Source organism: Tupaia chinensis, unplaced genomic scaffold (assembly GCF_000334495.1).
Source record: "Tupaia chinensis unplaced genomic scaffold, TupChi_1.0 Scaffold000511_1, whole genome shotgun sequence".
NCBI lineage: Eukaryota > Metazoa > Chordata > Mammalia > Scandentia > Tupaiidae > Tupaia > Tupaia belangeri.
The window spans coordinates 2,316,108-2,327,197 of record NW_006160024.1 but is presented as its reverse complement, the minus strand read 5'-3'; the positions used below and the strand labels follow the sequence as shown (position 1 = coordinate 2,327,197).

At 42.3% G+C, this 11,090-nt stretch overlaps 1 protein-coding gene across 1 annotated transcript in view; it reads right to left on the bottom strand.

The window, feature by feature from the left end:
* The window catches only part of TTL (tubulin tyrosine ligase), a gene marked incomplete at its 5' end in the record, with an annotated part of 43,328 nt that overhangs the window by 28,340 nt on the left and 3,898 nt on the right, over positions 1 to 11,090 (bottom strand). The window contains 2 exon segments of the mRNA XM_006156678.2: positions 203 to 435; positions 9,642 to 9,720. Coding sequence (XP_006156740.2) covers positions 203 to 435; positions 9,642 to 9,720 — 312 coding nt within the window.

Here is an 11,090-nt window from a genome sequence, read left to right as displayed (position 1 = left end):
TGCAGACTGGAAACACGCATTTAGAAGGCATCAGTACTAGATGGGTATTTTAAACTTGGTAATTAAATGTGGTCTCTACTCTCAATGCTTCAGGTTAGAATCGAGCCCTCGTCTAAATCCATCATTAGTGTCTAATGTAACATTGAACACATCATGACAGGAACCTACGTGAATGGAGGAGGGGGCAGAAATGCCAACCTACCTTTGGCTCCAGCCGACGACTTAGCAATCCACACGTTGCCCTCTCCATCCTCTTTCTTTCTGTTATAAGAAGCCAGGAAGAATTCTCTTTCATCTGTCCTTGTGTTATTGATTAGTGGCTGGATTCCATTCTGCGCTGGGGCAACTGGGGTCTTGAGATTCATTGGATAGATCACGTAGGACTCGGGGAACCATGTGCAGGACTCGGTCAGTTCCGGGCTTGTCTTGATTAGCCTGGCAGATGACAGGGGGTCAGTCTTGCTTCTTACCATGCTCTGTCACTGCTTTCCCCAGAGCTTTTCAAGGAGGTGAGGCAGACCTGGTCTCCTAACTCCTCTGCTCTTAGCCTCCCAGGACAGGCCTCCTACTGCACTGCTGGGCTGTACACAGCTGCTAGTGCAACTGCAAAGGCACACCTGGTTAGTTCAAAAGATGTACTGCCAGAACTCCAGCTCTGTTTAAAATGCATTTTTTTGATAGGGTTTTTTTTGTTTTGTTTTGTTTTTGCTATAGGGCACATGTACTCACCAGAGAGAAAGTGAGAAATCACCTCCTGGGGGGATGGCCACACTGCAATCCCTTCTCTTCTATTCTCCTCTGAGGATTTTGGGCACGTGCACACACACACATGCCCAGCCTGAGTTATAGATCTCTGAGTCCAGGACTCAAATCATGGTCAACTACATGAGAGTCCAGCAACGTAACCATTACACCATCTGCTGGTCCCTAAAATGCATGTCTAAGGAAATTCACCTTGGCATAATCTCAAGTCAACACCTTCTCAACAAGTTTGTTAGGGCTGAGCCTGACCCACACTGGAAAACAAACTGGAGAGTGAAGGAAAATATTTAGATAACTGCTATGAAACCCAGGCTGTGAGCAAACAGCAGACTTAAAGTAATTGGGCCAGCTCATGGCCTGGTGGCATCTGAGCTGGATTCCACACGGTTAACTGCAAGGTTTGAGTTCCAGATTCAAACACGGATGAGAAACATGCCAGGGACATGGCCAAAATCCCAAAAGGAGGGAGAGAAGGGATCACAGTGTGGCCATGCCCCATGGAGGCGCTTTCTCACTTTCCCTCTCTGTCTTTGAGGAGGACAAGTGCCCTCTGGCAAGTTAAAAAAGAAAGTTATTTTAAAGTTAAAGACAACAGAATTTGAAAAGTACTTAAAGAACAAAAATACATAAATTTCTAACCCCCTGAATGTTCCACTCTGTCTCAGCATTGTCTTCTATGGTGGCCACAAGCCACATGTGGTCACTGAATATTTGAAATGTGGCCAGGATGACTCAGAAAATGAATTTTAAACTTTATTTACTTTTAACTTAAAAACCGATCCATTGTTGGGACCAGCAGCTGGCGTAATAGCTATGTCGCTGGACTCCCATGTAGTTGACTATGTGGTTCAAGTCCTAAACCCAGTGGCTTAAACTCATGCCGGGAGCATGTGTGTGTGTATCCAAGATCCCAAGAAGAGAATGGAGGAGAAGGGATTGAGGCATGGCCATCCCCCCTGGGGGGTGATTTCTCGCTTTCTGTCTGTCTCTGTCTTTCTGGCGAGTGCATGCATCCTATAGCAAAAACCTCTCAAAAAACAAAAACAAAAACAAAAACTGATCCATTGCAAAATATTCATCCATTAAGCACAACTGTATTGATTTGGTAGGATGACATTATACTTTACTGTGCATTTCAGTGTGTACGCCAAGCCTGCATGTGACAAACACAAACAAATCACTCTTCCATTCAGAGACAATAGACTGATTCAGTTTAAGTGGTTTCTTTCTGTGTGCTGATGAAACATTATGCTGTGTTTATTATGCAGAGAGTATTAGTTATCGGGCTAGTTAGCTATATAAGCCATAGCTGGTAACCAAGGGGAAATATAAACATTTTTCTAGTGAAAAAATAAGTAGAGGCAAAATTTTAACCTTTTTATTTATTTATTTTTTAGGTTTTTGTTATAGGATGCATGCACTTGCCAGAGAAAGACAGAGACAGAGGAAGGTAAGATATCACTCCCCAGGGGTGTGGCCACATCGCAATCCCTTCTCTTCCATTTTTCTCTAGGGACTTTGGAGACACACACACACACACACACACTTGCATGTGCGCACCCAATATGATTTTCGAGCCAAAGGGTCTGGGGCTCGAACTGCAGTCAGTCATGTGTAACCAGCAATGCTGTTCAGCAACGTAACCACAAATGCGGGCCTGCAAAGTTTTAACTTTGAAACAAAGGAATACTACTGATGCAGAACTGAGTAGGACACAGGAGCTAGAACTGTGACTAAGATAGTTAAAAAAAAAAAAAAAGAACTGGAAGAACGTATGTCACAAATTCAGAGAACGGCTGCTACGACGTGCCGGGCAGAGTGAACTGAAAAGCAGCTTGCAGTGTAAAGGAGACACTGTCATGAATTATGTGATGCATTTGACAAGCATGTTCTTCTTAAGTCAAAAAAGAATGAATAAAGTTAGCAACGAAAACCGCAATGAAATGCCCAATAAAAGCTTTTAAAACAACTTTTTAACAAAATCTGAGCTTTTAACTTCAGTAAACTATAAGATGGTTTTAATTCTTACACAAAAAGAAAACCATTTTAGATGAAAATGTAAAAGAAACATTTTTAAAGGAAAAACTTGAAACAGTTGATAAAAAGTGAATAGCCTTCAGTTAAGTCTCAATTGTCTACAGAAAAAACCTTTCTAACAATGTCAAAGACTATTTACACAAAACCTTTCTAACAATGTCAAAGACTGACTCAAATTCTGAAAAATAGTAAATATTTTTCTTTATCTTTTGATAAATGATGTGACATATGACTACTACCCAATTAACATTTTGGGTCTGTTTGCCTTTAAAAATTCACTAATATATATCAATACATAAAAATATTGCCAAGGTTAGCTGGTGGCATGGTGGTTAAGGCAGCTGGATCCTATGTGGCTGACTGTGATTCGAGTTATGAATCTGGTGGCTTGAAATACAGCCTGGACCAGCGTGGACGTGTGTGTGTGTGTGTGTGTGTGTGTGTGTGTGTGTGTGTGCATGCCCAAAAATGCCAAAAGGGAAATGAAGAAGGGATTGTAGTGTGGCCATCTCCCTGAGGGGTGATTTCTCTCTTTCTTTCTCTTTATCTCTCTCTCTCTCTGTTGAGTTCATGTGCCCTCTAGCAAAATTTAAATAAATAAAATAATGCCTGGTTTTAGTTTAAAACATTAATATATCAAACTCATTGTGCACTATTTCTGACTCTTTCACATATACCAAGAAATTTCACTTACATGTGAAAAATCACATTCCATCATGACACACAGGATTTTCAGCTAGGTGTATTAAAAAAAAAAAAAAAAATTGGGTTGGCACTTTTGCCTAATGGTTATGGGAGCCAGATCCCACATGGCAGACCATAGTTCAAGTCTCAGCTCCAGAGTCTTGAAAAATACACTGAGCATGTGTGTGTGCCCCAAATCTCAACAGAACGGAGAAATGGAAGAGAAATAATTGTGGAATGACTATGCCCCATTGCTGGTGCTTTCTCTCTTTAGCTCTCTCTCTCTCCACACCCTCTGGCAATAAGGAAAGTAAAATAAAATTAAAAAATGAAATGGGGGCCAGCCATGATACAGGGTTAAGGTGGATGGATTACATGCCAGGAAGAGTCCTAGATCCGGTGTCTGGTGACTTGAAAAACACACCAGGTGTATGTGGATGTGTGCCCCAAACCCTGAGAGAATGGAAGAGAGGGGGTTGTGGTATACCATCTGCTCTCCATGGGTAATTTCTTTCCCTGTCTTTCTCTCTCTTTCTCTCTCCCTCTCCCTCTCTCCCTCCCTCCCTCCCTCTCTCTAACAACAACAAAAAAAAATGTAATTTGTAATAGATTGATGTTTCTTTTATTATTTATCTACCACATGATACATATTAGAAACATACTGCATTGTACTCTGAGATACATATTAAAAACATTGATGCTCAGTTTCCCAAAGAAGGCTCTGCAAAGTGTCATGGATACATTTGTTGAAATGGTTCAATATATACTTGCAAATGTTAGAATGATTCATCAGTTCATGGAACTGTTGAGGGAAACAGAAGACAATGAATTTAATGATACTGTGTTCTTTGCCAATACTCTCCCCTCTATTTCTTCATTCGAATCACAGTTGGCCATTTTGGGGACCAGCAGTTGGTGTAATGGCTATGTCGTTTGACTCCCATGTAGTCAATCACGGTTCGAGTCCCAGACACAGTGGCTTAAACTCACACCGGGCACATGTACGTGCGTGCCCAAGATCCCAAGAGGAGAATGGAGGAGAAGGGACTGGGACATGGCCATCCTCCCAGGGGGTGATTTCTCACTTTCTGTCTGTCTGTCTCTCTCTGTCTTTCTGGCGAGCACACGTGCTCTATAGCAAAACTTCTCAAAAAACAACAACAACAACAAAAATAGTTGGCCATTTGGAATCTGGCTTCCTAAATCACTAGGCTATTAAGAATGATCCAATAGGGACCAGCAGTTAGCATAATGGCTATGTCACTGGACTCCCATGTAGTTGACTGTGGTTCAAGTCCCAGACCCGGTGGCTTAAACTCACGCTGGGCGCATAGCACACGTGCTCTATAGCAAAAACTTCTCAAAAAACAACAACAACAACAAAAATAGTTGGCCATTTGGAATCTGGCTTCCTAAATCACTAGGCTATTAAGAATGATCCAATAGGGACCAGCAGTTAGCATAATGGCTATGTCACTGGACTCCCATGTAGTTGACTGTGGTTCAAGTCCCAGACCCGGTGGCTTAAACTCACGCTGGGCGCATGTGCGTGCGTGCCCAAGATCCCAAGAGGAGAATGGAGGAGAAGGGATTGTGGTGTGGCCATCCCCCCGGGGGGGGGTGATTTCTCACTTTCTGTCTCTCTGTCTGTCTCTGTCTGTCTGGCGAGTGTACGCGCCCTATAGTGAAAACCTCTCAAAAAAAAAAAAAAAAAAAAGGAATGATCCAATTATTTATGAGTTCCTCTAATAATCAAAAATTTTAAATGGCAGTGTTGTTTACATTTTCTCACCTATATCCACACTGCATATGAACTGAAAGCTCTAAGGAAGGGAAAAGAAGTCCTTATTTACGATCCTGCCAAATGGGTATGAGAAATTATATTCTAACTTCATAATATAAATCAATAGTAATGATTTTTTTTTTGAGAGGTTTTTGCTATAGGATGTGTGCACTTGCCAAAAAAACAGAGAGACAGAAAATGAGATTATCACCCCCCCACCCTGGGGGGGTGATCACACCACAGTCTCCTCTCCTCCATTCTCCTCTTGGGGTCTTGGGCACGCATGCACACACACCTAGCCTGAGTTTAAGCCACTACATCCGGGACTCAAACCACGGTCAACTACATGGGAGTCTAGCAACATAGCCATTATGCTAACTGCTGGTCCTGATTTTATATATTTTTATAACATGACTCAATATGTAGAAGACTTCATTATAACAAACAGCATTATGAAAACTGCAAAAACTCTTAAAAATTAAAGAATACTTTGTTGATATTGATACTGATTAAACCTAGAGTTATTCCTTAATATATTCAATATCCCCTTGAATTCAATGTTAATAACACTGAGTTCACACAAGAGTTGGTGCATTTACTTAACTTGGACAGGCATAGGTTGGAAAACGATAGGCTTTATTTCCAAGTAAAATCAATTCTTCTCAAATAGAAAGTAGTTTTCCCAATGTGTGTGTAAATATGAAAGGAAATTTATTTGTTCATACTCAATTCAGTTACTGAAATATCCTTATATGTGTGGGAACAACTTGCATATGTAAATCTACTTCTGCGCTCATACATTTTTGTGAAATCTAAATTCAGATCCAAGGTTGTCGGTGACAATTTAGTGTCTGGATTAAGATGTGCTCTAAAAGTAAAATACACAGCAGATTTTTTTTTTTTTTGAGAGATTTTCACTGTAGGGCGCGTGCGCTCGCCAGACCGACAGAGAGAGACATAGAGACAGAAAGCGAGAAATCACCCCCCAGGGAGGATGGTCACGCCGCAATCCCTTCTCCTCCATTCTCCTCTCGGGATCTTGGGCACGCACGCACACGCGCCCGGCATGAGTTTTTTAAGCCACCGGGTCCGGGACACGAACCGCGGTCGACTAAGTGGGAGTCCAGCGACATAGCCATTACGCTAACTGCTGGTTCCCAATACACAGCAGATTTTGAAGACTCAGAATGAAAGTATCTATCTATATATATAATCTCACTATTTGGTTATATTAATTACATGTTAACATATATTTTGGAATCAGTTACATAGAAGATTACTAATCTCATTGCACCTGTTTCTTTGCACTTATTTTAATGAGGCTACTAGGAAGTTTAAAGTTACACATGTGGGGAGCGTTCTATTTCTGTTGGATACCCTTCCTTTGGAAGCTCTCATTCCTGTACAGAGCCGAGACCAGGCTCAGCAACAAGTTCTCTGCATTTGTACCATTTCTTCATCAGTCCATTTGGAAAACAATGGCTTTTTTTTGGAGAGATTTTCACTGTAGGGCGCGTGCGCTCGCCAGACAGACAGAGAGAGACATAGAGACAGAAAGCGAGAAATCACCCCCCAGGGGGGATGGTCACGCCGCAATCCCTTCTCCTCCATTCTCCTCTCGGGATCTTGGGCACGCACGCACACGCGCCCGGCATGAGTTTTTTAAGCCACCGGGTCCGGGACACGAACCGCGGTCGACTAAGTGGGAGTCCAGCGACATAGCCATTACGCTAACTGCTGGTTCCCAATACACAGCAGATTTTAAAGACTCAGAATGAAAGTATCTATCTATATATATATAATCTCACTATTTGGTTATGTTAATTACATGTTAACATATATTTTGGAATCAGTTACATAAAAGATTACTAATCTCATTGCACCTGTTTCTTTGCACTTATTTTAATGAGGCTACTAGGAAGTTTAAAGTTACACATGTGGGGAGCGTTCTATTTCTGTTGGATACCCTTCCTTTGGAAGCTCTCATTCCTGTACAGAGCCGAGACCAGGCTCAGCAACAAGTTCTCTGCATTTGTACCATTTCTTCATCAGTCCATTTGGAAAACAATGGCAAATGGAGCTGTAATCGTATTTCCAAGGATGTGATGCTTGCAAGAGGAAAGGCAAGCCTCTGACCTGCACTAGGCAAAACCCGAGGCTATGGGCCTGGGACCTTGATCAATTTCTGAAACTCCTTGAAATGGCAAGAAGAAAGTGTAGGCTGCACAGGGTCCTGTGTGGAATCCCATGGAGGGGCCGGGAAGCCTTCCAGAGGTATCCAGGCACAGCGCTGTGGGTTCCATTTGTACAGATCAGAACTGACCTGGCTCACTACGAACTGCTGTGACCAAGGGCAACTGGGTGTCCTCTCTGAGCTGCCACTATGTCCTATAAAATGAGGGAGATTATATTTCTAACTTGTCGGAGTCCTGAAAAAATGAAGGAAGCAGATGAGGATGATAACAATCTCCAGTGTGCACAGGTCACGTCGCCATTTACAAAGGACCCTTACAAATCATACTACGTACCACTGAGGGTCAAAGAGCAGGTACTGTCCCCACAATCCACCCCCATTCTACAGGTGAGACACTGGGATTCAGAGTAGTGCTGGCTGCCTAAGGTCACAGATATCTACTCTCTTAATAGAGGGGAAAAAAATCATAGAAAAGATCAAGTAGACATTTTGTAAACATTTCTTTGTGAATAATATGAATAAACAATCATGTTCCATTTCCACTCCTGATTTTCCACTCAATCATTTGCAGTCTAAATATATAAATATGTTTCAAAGGACTTCAGGAGGCCTCATTCTCCTTTAGAATCATGAAAGCCCATTATGAGAGGAGTGGGTATGTTAGTTACCAGGGCCAATGAGTCCAAACAAACAAACAAACAAACAAACAAAAATGGAGATATTTCTTTGAACACTCCACTGAGAGGAGTGGGTATGTTAGTTACCAGGGCCAATGAGTCCAAACAAACAAACAAACAAACAAAAAAATGGAGATATTTCTGTGAGCACTCCACTTAGTAAATATCTACAGCCCAGAAAGAAATCTTACCGGGCAAAAGAGCATCTTGCACAGAGTCATACCTTCCAGTGTCTTCTTAACTGAATGATTTGTTTGGTTACACACACAAGTTCGCTAGTCATCATGGAAAGAATACTAGAGGCCTACTATAGCCCTGATTTTAGGGGTCATGCCTAGGGTTTCTCCATTACAATGATAACACAGTAACAATGACAACCATAGTACTGGTAATAATAATGAGAGCTTTCACTTACATAGTCTACACTATGGGACAGGCATTATTCAAATCCTTTACATAAACTAAATTCATTAATTTTTACAACAGGAACAGTGAGATAATCCCTAGTATTAGCCTCATTTCACAATTTCACAGAGTAGAAAGCCAAGGCTCAGAGCCAAATACACATTATGTACTAGGCCACTGTGCTATATACACATCATATATATCACTTTATTTAATCCTCACAACCACCTTACGAGGGAAGTACTGAGGCTTAGATGGATAAGATTTGCTCAATGAGAGAGTTGGGGTTAAAACCCAAGCTGGTGACCCTAGAGCTTGACTGTTGTATTGGGTTGTCGGGAAAAGTCACGATGTATTTTTCTATGCAAAAATACATCGTGACTTTTCCCGACAGCCCAATATCACATTGTCTCCTTCTACCCTTTGGTACTGTTCTTGAGCAATCTAGCCATAACCCAACAGCTCAGAGATGGGTGGTACAGTAGATACTATTATACCCTGCTCAGATATCCTTTCTGAGGACCTCTAGCTGCTGTCAGAGTGGGCCACTAAGGACTTATGCACACTCTTCTCCAGGAACCAGCCCATGCCCAAAATGGCCTGGGAAGTTATGTCTTCTACCTATCTTGACAGTCAATGGTTTACTGATACTGGAGCACAGAAGCCTGGTCCCCTTACCTCAACACGCTACAATGCTGAGGTGTCACTTTAAGGATGGGCTGAGGAGAAGCTTCAGCTGGAACCACCTCTTTGCTAGGCCCTTCTCCTGCCCTGCCCTTCTTGCTACCTCATGGAGTTCTCATAAGAGCCTTCCCCAAGAAATCACTTACATAGGAGACCTTGAGTCCAGCTCTGTTACTAGGGAGCCTCATCTAAGAGACAAGTGGGCTTCATCAAGCACTGGACAGCAGTGTTTTGGACTGCTTTCAAAGCTGTTCAGAAGAAGCTTTGAAACTGATGTTAGCTGTCTGTTTTTTTTTTTTTTTTTAAAGTATTTTTGTACTTCAACTCATCCCACAGTTTGGCTTAAGTGCTTTAGGATGAATGCTAATAACATTTATGTGAGATTTTTAAAAGATAGGTCTTAAAGAACACTTACTTCACTAAAGAAGCTTTGCGACACAGTTTGTCAGCCCCCCTGTAGTAATTCACCAACTGCAGCAGCCCAGGCTCGTGACCTACGAAGGAAACAGGAGGCTCAGAAGGGAAACTGGACAGGTGGAGAACATGTCAGCACCAGCATGCAGAAGAGAGGACAGCTGGGTCGTGCCCCGCCCCATTTTCTCTCATTTCAGGGCCCGCTGCTAGAAACTGCACAATTTCACAGTCACACAAGTGGCACAACCATAAAACAATGCCCTGTGACACTGAGGCCATATGGAAAGGTCCCAGGTTCATGTCCTGGGGTCTCCCCAGACACACTAGGTGTGTGTTCACACCATGATTCTAGCTGGCTGAGGCTGAGAAGAGAATCAGAGTAAGGACCCCAGTCAGGGTGCTTATCTCTCTCTTGGCCTCTCATGGGAAAAAATTTATATATATATATTCAAGAAAAGAAGTCAAATAATTTTGTTTCTCTGTCCCTGAGATTCCACTTTTCCTCAGTATCCTATTGGTGACTCTCACCCTCCCCACCATGGATATTATAACAGGTTTGCCAAAAATCACTGCTACCTTTGTTTTTTTTTTTTTTTTTTTTCCCGTCATGGTGAAGGGTACTTGGTGCTTTGTCTGTTTTATCTCCCTCTGGTTCCACCCATACTCTTCTCTTAGGTGAATACACACACATTTGCAATCTTTGTACAACAAAACTTTATTAGAGTCATGCTCGCCACACCTCCAAGCTTCCACTAAGGAAGGCAGCAGAACCTCGATGTTGCTGTCTCAAGCATGTCTACCTCCGCAAGCTTTTAGGAGAGCTCTAGAAGGTGGAGGAAGGTGGGGGAGAGGTTGTGCCTATAAAACTAGAAGCCCTGAGGGGGACCAGCAGGTAGCATGGTGGTTGAGGTGCTGGACACTCCCACATGGGCAACCATGGTTAGAGTCCCAGACCTGGAGGCTTGCTTTCTCACTTTCCCCCCTCTCTCTTTCTCTGTGTATATGTCTCTCTCTCTTCAAATTAAAACAAATGAATGAATAAATAAAATTAAATGAAAAAAAAACCTAGAAGCCCTGAGAACTTTCTTCAGTGGATCATTCCACACAGAAACTCATTTTCAGTGCTCTTATTACGTTACCTTCTATATAAAATCAGGGCAGAAAGGATACAAATAAATACTAATTGTTAAAGTTTATGCTCTGTTTAAACTCCTAACAAAATGTAATGCCTTTCTAGAAAAAAATAAAAATCAAAGTGAGACCAAACAAAGGGGTTTTGAGGTGTTGATGCCAGAAGCAAGAAGAATGCATCTGCCTGCCTCCACCTCAGCATAGTCACATCTGAGACAGCATATAATGAGAAGCTCAGGCCTTACCTGGCTCTGCTGTGTCCCTGGAGCAGGCAGTCCTGTCACACTTGAACTGCCTGCTGTCACATTCCCCCCTGGCA